This window comes from Lepidochelys kempii, chromosome 7, assembly GCF_965140285.1.
Source record: "Lepidochelys kempii isolate rLepKem1 chromosome 7, rLepKem1.hap1, whole genome shotgun sequence".
In the NCBI taxonomy this organism is placed as follows: Eukaryota; Metazoa; Chordata; order Testudines; family Cheloniidae; genus Lepidochelys; species Lepidochelys kempii.
In genome coordinates, this window is record NC_136386.1 from 29,757,656 (window position 1) to 29,771,206 (window position 13,551).

General features: G+C 62.6%; 1 protein-coding gene across 6 annotated transcripts; it reads right to left on the bottom strand.

Annotated features, from left to right (window-relative positions):
* Positions 1-2,387: 2,387 nt before the first annotated feature.
* On the bottom strand, positions 2,388-13,103 carry KLC2 (kinesin light chain 2). 6 transcript variants are annotated; one of them, XM_073351607.1, is made up of 16 exons: positions 12,995-13,103; positions 9,971-10,220; positions 9,069-9,299; positions 8,765-8,837; positions 8,456-8,678; positions 7,844-7,931; positions 7,246-7,347; positions 5,961-6,134; positions 5,406-5,505; positions 5,124-5,173; positions 4,946-5,013; positions 4,498-4,606; positions 3,959-4,114; positions 3,455-3,579; positions 3,160-3,217; positions 2,388-2,553 (listed from the first exon to the last, which is right to left on the bottom strand). In XM_073351607.1, exons 2-16 carry the CDS (start codon positions 10,208-10,210, stop codon positions 2,470-2,472), a joined length of 1,881 nt encoding a protein of 626 aa, XP_073207708.1. In that variant the 5' UTR covers positions 10,211-10,220; positions 12,995-13,103; the 3' UTR covers positions 2,388-2,469. The 6 variants fall into 6 exon arrangements, with proteins under 6 accessions (XP_073207708.1, XP_078709753.1, XP_073207712.1 ...); XM_078853627.1 differs by lacking the exon at positions 12,995-13,103 and adding an exon at positions 11,882-11,960 and having other exon boundaries at positions 10,019-10,220; XM_073351611.2 differs by lacking the exon at positions 12,995-13,103 and adding an exon at positions 11,882-11,959.
* Between the last annotated feature and the right edge of the window lie 448 nt (positions 13,104-13,551).

Consider the following 13,551-nt stretch of genomic DNA (forward strand, 5'->3'; position numbering starts at 1 on the left):
CTGACTAGCTGCAAACCAACTCTGCTCAAACACATGCAGGCTTACTATAGATCCCCCTAACCTGCAAGCAGAATCAGGAACCCTTACTGAGCCTTTAAAGTGATAGCATGCAATTCCAGCATAGGCCTCAATACCCCTCACACTGGGGCTACCCTCCTAGTATCCCATTGCTAGGGCACTCCCATAGCCAAGTGATGGGGAAATTCCCCCTGGGGCCTGCTTGGGCAAGGGCACCTCCCTTCCCCCAAATAGCCTGACTCCTCTCTGGGATTGGGGAGAGGGGGAGCCAGGCCTTGAGGAGGGGCAGCCAGGGCGGGAGGGGGGCTTCCAGGACCATTAAAAGGGCTAAGGGCACACAGGTTAGATTAGAGGTGGGGGAGGAGCCAAGGCTGCTGGGGAAGGGTCTGGCTGCTGCAGTCCATCAGCATATCCAGCTTAGTTTCCTTTCTCTAGGAGGCCAGGGAAAGGCAGCCAATCAGAGGGAGCTTCCCAATAGCATGGGCTGGGGTGACAGTGACTGTGGGACAAATGGGGACTGGGAGCATGTAGAATGAATACAAGGAAATCTCTGTGTTTGGGGTAGGGACAGGCATTGTCCATATGCAAATTTATGTAAGTGTATTCAAATTGCAGGCAGGGGCACCTGAGAAAGTGCTTTTCTCCAAGCCCCAGCTCTCAGAGCCCTGAGATGGCGAGCCAATCACAGCCTTCCCTTCTGTACTGGTGGTGGAGAGATGCTGGGAAATGACTCCCCTGGTAGGGGCAAAGCAAGGTCCTCCACGTGCTAAAGTTCTCAAGCCTCATGCTGGCCTTAGCTGAACTCACACTGCGGGGCCTGGTGCGTGGTGGCTGAGCCCTGGGGTCAGGAGGCACTAACCTGCTTCCAGGAGAAAAGCTCAGGACTGAAACTGCAGCTGAGGTCTTAAACCACAAAACTGGGCCCCCTAGGGGGGCTGCCGGACTTGGCTCAAGGGGGCAGGGTGCATTGGCAGAGGCCAATTCCACAGATCTGGATTCCCCAATAATATAACCCCTTAGCACTGGGTCAGAGCTAGCATCTCCTAGAGGGTAACAGCCCCATGTCCCATGCCCCTCCCTGGAGCCAGCCCATCCTCTCACCCTGGGGTCAGATCAGACCCAGCACCCCCTGGAGGGGAAGGCCCCAGATCCTAAAAAGGCAGAGCCCCACACAGAGATTTTGAAGTACCTTTTATTTCTACAGCAACACTGGTAAATCCAGAGCGAACTCAGCAGGTGCCCCACCCCGCAATGGTCCCCCAACATGGGGACAGGCAGGTGGGTGAAGCAGTGAAGGCTCAGGGGCCCCCAGTGAGGGAAGGATTAGGAGGGACCTAGCTAGACCCCTCTCAGGTTAGGGGGAGATTTTCCATAGCAGCCTCTCCCCCTAGCCCCCCTCGGAGGGCAGTAACAGTGCCCCCTCCCCGCTGAGGCACAGCAGCGGTTGGGGACTATGCCTGTGTCCAGTGGCAGAGTAAAGAGATGTGACAGGCTGGAGAGGGAAATGAATTGTGCGACATCGCTATCTCCATTCCTGCCCCCCAGGTCCCAGAGGGGCTAGTGTTTTCCAGCGTAAGGTGCAGGCTTTAGCTAGGAGGAAATGAGACCCCTCCACCAAGCAGTGGAATTAGTGTTGAAAGGCTGGGGGGGCGGGGAGGGGGGTGTCACCAGCTTGCACCAGGACCATGCAAACCAGGGGGACGGTAGTGACTCGCTAGCCTCCTTCAGTAAGGAGGGTTTGCCCCCTGCTGTGGGGCAGAGAGGATTCTGGGTAGGTGGGGGGTGCAGAGAAGGTGAGGGGAAGACAGCTCAGAGGAGCTAGATACTGAGGAGCAGCAGCAGCTGCATCTGAAGGGACAAAGGGGGAGGGATTTCCCAGCCGGTCTGGGGGCAGCATGGAGCAAAGGGGGGCTCCCACCAGAGGGGACTCCCTGAGAACAAAACATAAATACAAAGGAAAAACGAGGTGATCTGTGACCCAGGAGTGAGGAGGGCAGATGTAACTCACCTCCTGCTCCCCTTCTCCAACCCAGCAGCGGAGTTCCAGAGGTTTCCTCCTGAACGCCCCCCCCACACTTCCCCACCAGCCCCACAGACAAGTCTCCCCATCCCATCCAAGCATCAGATCCCCAGCCCAAGGGGTGAGGGCAGCTCGGGGCAGCTAAGGGGATGGGGCTGGGGGATGAAGGGGTGCCCCCCCAAATAGGGAATTGTCCCTACAGCAGCATGTGAGCGAGTGGCCTGAGATCCCAGAGCAGGAGGGGCCAGGCCGTGCCACGCGGCGGGTGGGGAGCCCCTAGTCTCTATGCAGGGAGTACGGCCCTCCCCCGTCACTACACACTGGGTGGAGAGGGGAGCCAGCCAATGGAGGTGTAACAGCAGGGGTTGTCTCCTCTACTGTGGCCCACGGGGCTTGTGGAGGTGTCCGTGGGTGTCCGTGGGGGGCCAGGGTCACCCCAGCAGGGAGCTGCGTCTGGACAGGTCCACAGTGCTGGCGCTCAGGCCCCGGCTCTCGGTGAGGCTGCTGCTGGTTGGCTGCAGGGACAGAGAAGTGGGGGGGGGGGGGGGGTTAGTCAGGGCTCACTCCCTTAGAGAAGGGGGAAGCTGGGCAGGGGAAGGTGTCAAGGCCTGAGGCAGGAGATGGGGACTCCTGTGACCCTGCCTCTCCCCCTCCACATACATACAGGGGAACATTCAGAGAGTTCCCCACCCCCCACCCGAGCACCTGTGGGACCCCCTGGCCCTGAGGGCTGTAAGCTAGACATGGTCCTGGGGTGAGGGACTTGGGGGAAGTCAGTGCTGACAAGGGCTCAGTGGGGAGAGAAGTGCTTGGGCCGAGCAGGGAGTTCCCACTACGGGCAGATGCCCACACCTCCAGGGGTGTGTTTGCGTGTGGCCCCTTCCCCTCCCTGTGCAGGGGGGCCGGGCATAGGCCGAGTTCGGCATCCCCACGGCACCTGGGGGGCCCAGCTCAAGGGCATGACAAGGTTCCCTCCCCCCAGTTGTGACCAGCACCTGCCCCCAGGGGACAGGGCTGCAACAATGTTTGGGGGCAGCAGGCGGGGGCACGAGGAGGGTGGCAAACTAGAGGGGAGGGGCCCAAGCTGCTCGTCCCCCCTTCTGCCCCTGCCCACTTCTCACCAGGCTCGACTCTTCCACGCTCTTGTTGAGGAAGTTCAGGGAACTGGCCCGTTTCATCCTGAAGAGGAAGAGAACAGAGTCCCAGTAAAGTCAGGAAGAGAACCCAGGAGTCTGGGCTCTAGTTCCCCCACCTATCCTCCCAGAGATAGAACCCAGGAGTCCTGCCCTCACCCCCCAAGGCACACATGGGCAGAGGCTGGCGAGGGGTAGAGTCCAATAGGGAGGGCTGGGAGGAAAGGGGACGCCCAAGACACACACAGACAGCTGGGCGGCGGCATAGTGGGGTTGAACTCACCCCAGGTTCCTGGGCTCCTGGGGGCTGCTCCCCTGCAGCTTCTTCACCAGCATCTCGCTGCTCCGGCGCAGGGCGTCCCGCAGCTTCCCAAAGGAGCCGCTCCGGCGCAGGACTCCAGAGCCATCCTGGGGGGCAGGACGAGTCACACGGGGACACCCCGACAGATACTCCCCTGCCAGTACACCCCATCTGGGGCAGGGCTCTGGAGCTGGCCCTGGGGTGGGAGATGAGTTCTGTGGGGGGTATCCCCATGTGATTCCCCCCTTATCCCAAACACCCCTGATTTCCCCCCCATGGCTCTGCTTGGGGTGAGAGGAGGTGGGGCGATTGAGCCCCTGGGGCTGACCTGGGGGTGGGGGAGATGCCCGGTGGGGGCTGGGCCCCGTGGGGCTGACTGGGGAGAGGAGGGGATGGGGAAGATGCCTGGTGGAGATACCATGCTAAGTGGTCCCTGGCATTGTGGCCCTTCCTGTTGATCCCTGCCGCTGCAGCCGTGTTTCTCACCCCAGCCCATTCCGTGCCCATCCCGTCTGCGGGCTCGGGCCCGTTCTCAGCCTTGGCAGCACTGTTGCTCAGGCTCTCCCGGCTGGGCCGGCGCTCCGACCGGCCCCCATCCTTCAGCAGCTCCACCACCCTGGTCTGGCTGATGGCGTGCATGCCCTGTGGGGAGACCAGCAGCACCCGATTGTTCTCAGGGAAATGAAAGACACTCTTCTTTTTTTAAAAATGAACCCCCTTAAAATGACATTTGACATCCTGGCAACCTGTGTTAAGGGTGGGAGGGGACTGGGAGCTAGGACTCCTGGGTTCCATCCATAGCTCTGAGATGGGAGTTTCCTGCTTCCTGATTTCAATAATAATTAAAATCATTCCACTGTGAGGGAGACAGAGATCAGAACACTGCAACACAGAGAGAATCCAGGGGTCCTGGCTCCCAGCTCCCTGCTCTAACCCACTACACGTCCCCTTCCTTCCCAAGTGGGGTGGGGAAGGGAATTAGAGGAAACCAGTTCAGTCCCCTCTTCCCCCGGACCTGGTGATACCTGCTTGCGGGTTTTCATGGCACACTCCTCCAGTGTCTCGGCGGCCTCCAGCTTGCCCTGGCGCCGGTACAGAGCCCCTAGGCTCTTCAAGGTCGTGTTCACTGTGGGGCTGTGGGCAGGAGAGGGGACCCAAAGGGAGCAGTAAGTAACAGTGTGCTGAGCAGACTGTGTGCACAGAGGAAACGGCTCAATCAACATAAAACAGGGACAGAGCTGGGGATAGCAGCCAGGACTCCTGGCTCTCACCTCACCTGTTCCAACCCACTAGACTCCCACTGACCCCCAGAGCAGGGATAGAAGCCAGGAGTCCTGGCTCCCAGTCCCCCTTCCTCTAATTCCCAGACAGTTGCTGTGAGGGGGCAGAGCCTGACTGCTGGGCAGGGTGTAGGAGAGCACTGCCACCCTCCAATGGGGCTTTGGATGTTGCCCCCCCGGAAGCTGAACTCACCTGTCCACCTTGCAGGCCTTGTACCAGCTGCCATACTCCCTGTAGGGGACACTGTCCTTGCTCCTGTCCTGTGGGGGGCACAGACACACAGGATAGTCCCAGTCACTGTGCAGGGGGAGCAACCAGGGCAGGGTCCCCCCAGTCCCCACGACAGCCCTGCACTCCCATGCCCAGGTACCTTGCTCTCCTCGCGTTCCTCTGCATGCATCCAGATTGGCTTGTTCTCTCCTGCAGGGACAGACGGAGGAGGGGGGGGGGGGGGGCGGGTTATAGTAGCGCTCCATCAATTCCTGCCCAGCACTGGGACACAGCTGCCTCTGGAATGGGACTGCAAGAGGAGACCCCCCAACTGAGCCCCATCCCACTCCCTGCAGCACAGCGCCCCCTAGTGCCATACTGGGGCATTGGGACCAACCCTGACTGCGAGGGGAGCGTGCCCCCCCCAGCCCCCCCAACTCACCATTGACTGAGCCAAACTCCTTCTCGTGCGCCCGAGTCAGGATCTCCTTGTACAGCGCCTCGGCCTCTTTGTACTTGCCCTGTTTCAGGTAGCAGGATGCCTGTAGGGCAGAGCCAGGGTCAGCATGGGCGTCTACTCAGGGACCCTGAGGGCAGGAAGGGCTGGGCATGGAGGGCTGTCTCTGTCCAAGCTGCTGGGCACAGACACACCTGGTGGTTCCTCTGGGCTACCCAGCTCTGGCCTGCACTGCCCAGTCTGGACACAAGGGGGCGAGGCTGGGCCAGGCAGTCTCCGAGGTGGGGGCAGCATTCTCTGCCTTCCCACGGGGCCTTTGCCCTCATCCCTTGAGAAGCCCAGAGCCCACATTCAGCCCTGGGGAAGGGCAGATGCTGCCCTTCCCCATCTGCAGGGGGAAACATAGGCACCCGAAAGGATGGGACATGATCCCACCTAGTCAAAGGAGGGGCTAGAACCCAGGAGTCCGGGCTCCCCTACCCCGCCCAGCGTGCGTGTGCGGTGGCTGCCTGCCTGCCTGCCCTCGGCACCAGCTCTCACCAGGTTGTTCTTGGTCTTGGCAACGTTGGGGTCGTCGGGGCCCAGGCGGCTCTCGTAGATCTCCAGCGCCCGCCCATAGTAGTACTGCACTTCCTCCGCCTTGCCCTGGTTCTGGCACAGCAGCGCCAGGTTGTTCAGCTGCTTTGCCACATCGGGGTGGAACCGGCCCAGCACCTGGGGGCGGGGGGACGATGATGAAGAGGGAAGTTTTGGCAATAGATTTGACAAAGCCTATGTGTGCCTCAGTTTCCCCTGCCCTTTCCCTGGCTACCCGGGGTGAGGGGAAGGGATGAAGCTGGCTCTCAGGGCAGGCTAAGAGACACAGGGGTGGGTGTTCATCACCTAGCTGTCCGAGTGGAGTGAATGGGTCATTAAAAGGGCCATGAAAGATCAACCAGGGGAAAACCCAACAAGACAATGGCAAACCCAATCGCCAGGACACTGACCCCCAGCAACCAAGGGAGGGGTCCCCTGCCTCTCAGCAGAGAAGCAGGAGCAGAGACCCCAGCTGGAGACCGGAGGGCTGGGAGGAGACAGGCTGGCTGCTGGACGGGGCTTGGGCGCTCTCCCCTGAGGACTGACTGTCGGAGAGCGACAGAGCCTGGCAATGGGGTCGCTGCAGCCTGGCTGGGCTCTGGGCTGACCATCAGGCGTTACTTTCCTTTCCCTGTGCTAACCTGGGGGCTTCCCACACTGCATCCCGGAGACCATGAACCCATGATGTCAGTGCATTAACCCCTGTAGAGTGGGCAAGTCTCCACCAGGAGCAGGGGAGCTGAGGGCCTGTCTCAGCAGGCAGGCAGGGAGGCCGCATGGCATGCCCTGGAGGAAGAGTGAGGCCCCTGGGCTCTGGCATGCTAAAGGGTTTCTCCAAGAGACTGTTCAAGAGCTGTGGGTGCAGCCCAGATCCTGTAGATCCGGGATAGGGGATCAAAAAGCAACCTGAGGACTCACCCAGCTCTGCCCCCAACTCACACGGGATCCCCTGCCCTGCCCCTGCCCAGATCACGCTGCACCGCCCTGCCATCCCCCCAACTGCACCTGCTCCTGGGTTCCCCAGCCTGCTGCCCTGCCCGTACCACCCTCCGGCCCCATGACACCACCCTATCACTGACCCCCAGCCTGTCCCTCCAAGCCCCCTCATTGACCCCACCCTCAACTGTATCCCCTCTCGCAGACCCACCCAATGGCCACGCCCACTTGCCAGCCCCCACCAGCCTCCATCCATCCCACCTTACTGATCTGCAGCCCATCCTTCACAGCCGTCCCCCAGCACCACCCCCACCTTCTCGCGAATCTCCAGCGCTCTCTTGCACAGCGGCTCGGCCTCCTTGTACTTGCCCCTCTTGCCGTACAGCACAGCCAGGTTGTTCAGGGTGGCAGCCACCTGCGGGGGCAGAGGAGTGTCATCATCCACCCTGCACAGCAGCTCCTGGCCACAGCTCCCCCCAGAGGGTCCCTGTGCGGCTTAGGGAAAGTTCAAGCTCTGTGGCACTTTCAGCCCCCCAGCCCCTGGGATGAGTCTGGGGTAACAGCGCAGTGCAGACCTGAGCCACCCACCTACAACACCCAGCCCTCCTGCTCTAGCCACCAAACTTCACTCCCTCAGCCAGGGACAGAACCCAGGAATCCTGGCTCCCAGCCCCCTCTGCTCGAATCACTACACCCCACTCCCGCCATCCCAGCCAGGGAGAGAACCCAGGGGTCCTGGCTCCCAGCCTCCACTCTAACCACTACACCCCATTCCCCTCCCAGGGCTGGCGACAGAACCCCGGAGGAGTCCCAGCTCCCTCTGTTTAAGCCATTAGGCCTGACTCCCCTCTGTCAGCTGGGGATAGAACCCAGACGCCGTGACTCCCAGCCACCAGCCATGGCACACTCACAGCGGGGTGGTCCTTGCCCAGGGTCTTTTCCCGGATGGCCAGCGCGTCGTTGAGAAGATGAGCAGCCTCCTTGTACTTGTTCTGGTCCCTGTGGTGGGGGGATGGTCCCTGGTCAGAACCATGTGCTACGGGCATCCAGGCCTGGCCCTGAGGCTAGGGGCCCTGAGCATAGCCCTGGGGTGGGGGAGGCTCTCACTGTCCAAACCTAGCAGAGACCCCCATTTCCAAGGCCCACCCATTTATGGCCAAAGGGGATGGGTACTGCCAGGAACCGAGACCACCCAAACTCCAGTCAGACTGGGCGGGGCGGACTTTCTCACTGGCGCCAGATCAGAGCTGGTGCCTCTAGAGGGGAAAGACCTCCTGTCCCATTCCTTGCCCCTGTAAGCCAGCCAGTCCCTGCCCCCTGGTGCCAGATCAGAGCTGGCGCCCCCTAGAAGGGAATGGCCCCATATTCCATTCCCCAGACTCAGCCAGGCCCTGCCCTCTGGCACCAGATCAAAGCCAGTGCAACCCAGAAGGGAAAGGCCCCATGTCCCAATCCCTGCCCCCTGGCACCAGGTCAGAACTGGTGCCCCGTAGAGGTGAAAGGCCCTGTGTCCCATTCCCCACCTGTACACCAACGCCAGGATGTTGAGCATGGTGGCCACATCGGGGTGATCGTGGCCCGAGGTCTTCTCCAGGTCCTCCAGTGCCTGCTTGCAGAGCGGCACGGCCACCTCGTAGCGCCCCTGCGAGGCGTACTGGATCACCAGGTTGTGCAGCGTGCGTAACCGCGCTGGGATCTCATAGCCCCCATGCTGGGCCGCAGCCTCCCCACTGCCGGGCGTCGGCCCTGCAGGAGAGAGAGGCCGTGAGGGCCCGTGGGCAGAGAGCCAGCCCCTGCCCTGCAGTGCTCACCTTGGCAGCCGGGCAGCTCACCTTGGCCCTGGTCGTCATCGCTGGGGAACAGGTCATCTAGCGAGTCCTTGGCTGCCTCTCCATTCTTCTCCTCCTGGGCAGGAAGAAGGCTATCAGGGCTGGAGCTTTCCCAGGCCAGCCTGGGGAGCATGTGGGAGCCTAGCCCCACGCTGCTACTCTAATCACTAGACCTTGCTGCCCTCACAGAACCGCTGAGAGAACCCAGGAATCCTGGTTTCCTGCCCACCCTGCTCTAACCCACTAGACTCCACTCCTGCCCCAGAGCTGGGAGAGAACTCAGGAGTCCTGGCTCTGGGGGACGCACCGAGGGGGAGATGTCGTCATCAAACTTCTTAATCTGGTTCATGAACTCCAGGTGCTTCTTCTCCTCCTCCAGTTGTGCCACGGCCTGCTCGCTACGCTGCAGCTTCTGCTGGGTGCCCGCCAGCTCGTCCCGCAGCCACTGGTTCTCCTGCACCAGGCGCCGCACCTGGGCCCGCAGCTTCTGCTTCTCAGACTCCACCGCGCTCAGGTGGCTCGACAGAGCGATGATCACCTGGGGGGATGTGAGATGGGGACAAGCCCCCGAGGCAACCACAGCCTGCCCCCCACAACCACAGCCCTCCCCTTATCCCCCGGCATCCACTGCCCACTGTGACTACAGCCCTCCCCCTTCCCCCTGCCCCCCACAACTACAGCCCTCCCCCGGCATCCACTGCCTCCCACGACTACAGCCCTCCCGCTTCCCCTCCACACCCCCTGACAGGCACCCACTGCCCCCACACCTGCCACTGCCTACCTGCATTCCCCAGCCTCCACCCCCCCTCACCCTCCCCACTCCCCTTGCCCCACCACCAGCCTCCCTCTCCCCCACAGGAACCCCTTGTCCTCCTCCACCCCACAGGCTCCACTGCCCCCCCCATCACAACTCCCCAAGAGCCCTGACACTACCCACAGGCCACATCTGATCCGGGGGGACAGGATGGGATGGGACGACTGTCTCTTTTCAGAGAGAAACTGGACTTGCCTCCACGGTCATTCTGCCAGTGACATATCTGGCACTAGAACCCAGGAGTCCTGGTTCAAAGCCCCAGCCCTAACCCACTAGGTCCCAGAACTGGGTACAGAACCCAGGAATCCTGGCTCTCAGCACCCCCACCCCCAACAACTATAACCAATTCACATCCCTGAGCTGGGGCAGGAAGCCAGGGCCCCTGGAGGCCTCACCTGGGCCTCCCCCAGCCCCAGCTCAATGGCCTCCAAGGACTTGCGCACCAGGCTGGACTTCTCCTGCACAGCACTGGCCTCGTGCTGCTTGTCCAGGCAGTTCCTGGTGTCCAGCAGGGTGGCCAGGATGGAGTGGTGCTCGCTGCGCAGCGTCTCCAGGCCTTGGATCACTGCCTTGGTGCCCAGCACGATCTCGTCCTGGCTCAGCTTCTCCTCTCGCGGGTACACCATGGTCGCCATGGCCGGGCTCCTGCGGGGAGTGGGCTATGAGACAGGGACCTGGCCCAACTACACTCCCCACAACACGCATTCAGGGGCTTGGCACAACCACCCCTCAGAACGGAACCCAGGAGTCCTGGCTCCCAACCCTTCTGCTCTAACCACTAAACCCCACTCTCTCCGCCCCACCCCCTGACATGGAAACAGAACCCAGGAGTCCTGGCTCCCAGCCCCCTCCCACGCCCCCCCGCTCTAACCAGTAGACATCAGCCCCGCACCCTGCTCCCCAGACCTGGCAATAGAACCCAGGAATCCTGGCTCCCAACCCTCCCGCTCTAACCAGTAAGTAGACCCCGCCCCGACCAGGAAACAGAACCCAGGAATCCTGGCTCCCAGCCTCCCTGCTCTAACTACTAGACCTCACTCCCCTCCTAAAGCTAGACTAGAACCCTAGTCCTGACTCCCACCCTGACCCCCTGTACTCCCAAATGTAACCAATAGATGCCACTCCTTGATGCCCCCCATGTCCCTTTAACTTCCTTAGATGCCCCTTGTGTCCCTTTAATTTCTAGCCTCACTCAGCTGGGGAGGGGAGTGTGATCATGGTACATGGGCTCCCTCATCTTTCTGGAATGACCCCTGGTTCCGCGGCTGCAGTTCCAGCCTCCCCCAGCAGGGGGCCGGCGGCCCAGACGATAGCGACGCAATGCGGTGCAGGCCGCACGCGCTGCTCAGCCAGCAGCTCCCTGCACAGCTCTGGGGTAAAATGGGACCCCAGTCACCCCCCTCGGGGAGGGAGAGACAGAGATCGTTCTCTGCCCCCACCTTCCCCCCAGCTGCCCCCACCATCTCCCCTCCCGACTCCCCACTGCACCTGGAAACTGTCCCAGCACTTTAGGTGCTAGAACTAGGGAGGGGGGGTGCTACTGCACCCCCAGGCTTGAAGTTTTTTCTATCATACAGAGGGTTTAGTTTGGTTCAATGTCTCTCAGCACCCTCACTGTCCAAATTGTTACGGTACCCCTCCCCAGCGCACCCCGCATCTCCCCCGAACCCCCCACTGCTCCCCGAAACTGCCCCACTGCTCCCCTCATCTCCCCCGAACCCCCCACTGCTCCCCTCATCTGCCCCGACCCCACTGCACCTTGAAACTGCCCCACTGCTCCCCTCATCCCCCCCGAACCCCCCACTGCTCCCCTCATCTGCCCCGACCCCACTGCACCTTGAAACTGCCCCACTGCTCCCCCCATCCCCCCCGAACCCCCCACTGCTCCCCTCATCTCCCCCGACCCCACTGCACCTTGAAACTTCCCCCACTGCTCCCCTCATCTCCCCCGACCCCCACTACACCCTGAAACTGCCCCAGCACATCCCGCATCTCTCTGCCCACCACACCTTGCATAGTCCCCATCACCACGCCCAGCGCACTCTGGAGCTTCCCGGCGGGACAAGCTCCCCCCTACACACACCCCGGTGTCATTCTGAGACTCGCCCCGGACCCACCCCGGAGGACCTCGCAGCCCCCCCAGGACATGCTCCCCTGGCCCTGAGATTGCCCCTCCCACCCTCCTTATACCTCAGCGCCCCGTGCAATTCCCCCGGGCCCCTCTGCACCTCCACCCGCCGCGCCCTGGGCGCCCCCCTCGCTCCCCCGGCCCCAGCCCCAGCCCCGGCCCCGCCCGCGTCCTTCACCTGCCCCCGGCTGCCCAACCCGACGCGCTTGGTCCGCAATGCGCCCTCCGTGCCGCTGCCCCGCCTCCCCTGCAGCCGGAGCGAGGGGAGCGGCGGCCTCGGCACTGGCCGGGCAGACACAACCCCCCCCCCGCCCCGCGCATCGCCCGGAGACCCTCCAGATGTGGGGGAACTCACCCCAGTACCCCCAAACCACCTGAGACCATTCCAGATGTGCAGTAATCCCAACACCCCTCCCAAACCACTAAGGGCCGTTCCAGATGTGCAGTAACCCTCCCCCACTGCACTCTCATATCTCTGGGTCCCTTCCAGATGAGGAGAAGCCACCCCACAGGGCTCGGGGCCAGGCCAGAGATGGTGTAATCCCCCCAGCCCCTCTGCCCTGCCAGACACTTCTCCCCTCAACACATACCCCAGAGCCGGGGCCACTCCAGATCTGAGAGCAACACCCTCCGTACCACATCGGGTCATTCCAGATCTGGAAGAAATCCCCCAATACCGCCCTCCCCGCACTGGCGAAGTCATTCCAGATGTGGAGTCCCCTTTCCCCAACCCTAAATGTCATAGTCCCCTCCCCGCACCACCCAGGCCCATCCCAGAGGCGATGACCCCCAGCCCCTCTCCACCACGCTAGACGAACAAATTCCGCAATACCCCCGCCCGGGACCATTCCAGATGTGTCCCCCTCCCAGCCCTTCCAGGTCCCCCGTGGACTCTCACACAACCAGAGCCCCTCCCCAATGTCCAGCCCTTCCAGGTCCCCCGTGGACTCACACACACCCAGAGCCCCCCCCCAGTGCCCAGCCCTTCCAGGTCCCCAGTGGACTCACACACACCCAGAGCCCCCCCCAGTGCCCAGCCCTTCCAGGTCCCCCGTGGACTCTCACACAACCAGAGCCCCCCCAATGCCCAGCCCTTCCAGGTCCCCCGTGGACTCACACACACCCAGAGCCCCCCCATTGTCCAGCCCGTGGACTCACAGGAACACACACACCCGGTCCCCGCTGGACCCAGAGCCCCCCCAGCCCGACAAACAAGGGCTGACCCCAGCGCCCTGCTAGACATACCCCCCCACACACACCCGAGTCCTGCCCCGTGTAGCCCCGCCCCTACCTGCTGCAGGCTCCGCCCCCTTCTCTCTCTCTCTCCCCTCCGGTCTCAGCTCCGACCTGCAGCCGCCGCCAGCCCCATCCCGCCCCGCCCCATCGCTACCCAGCAGCCTCCGCGGCCGTACCACATGATCCCCCACACTGCCTGCTGTAAAGGGGAAGCGGCTGGCGGCGATTTAGTGTCTGGTGAGCAGAAAGCCAGCACCTTAAAGGGGAGGAGCAGAGCGCTAAAGGGAGGGGGCGGTAAAGGGGAGGTGTCCGGAGGGGGGCGGTGCACAGTTAAGAAAGATGGAGCTGGGTAGAAAGGGGCTGGGGGCCCGGACGCCTAGGTTCGTCCCCAGCGCTGGGCAGGGAGTGGGGTCTAGTGGTTAGAGCGGGGGGGGGCGGTTTCAGGGAGCCAGGCCGGGCCAGGACTCCTGGGTTCTACCTACGGGACCGGGCTAGCGCCACCCAGGCGCACGATGGCCGGGGGGGGCAGTGCCCCCCTTGCTGCAGCAGTTGGCCAGAGCAGTGGAGGGGGCAGGGGGCTGCAGGGAGAGGAAGGAGGGGCTCATGATTCAG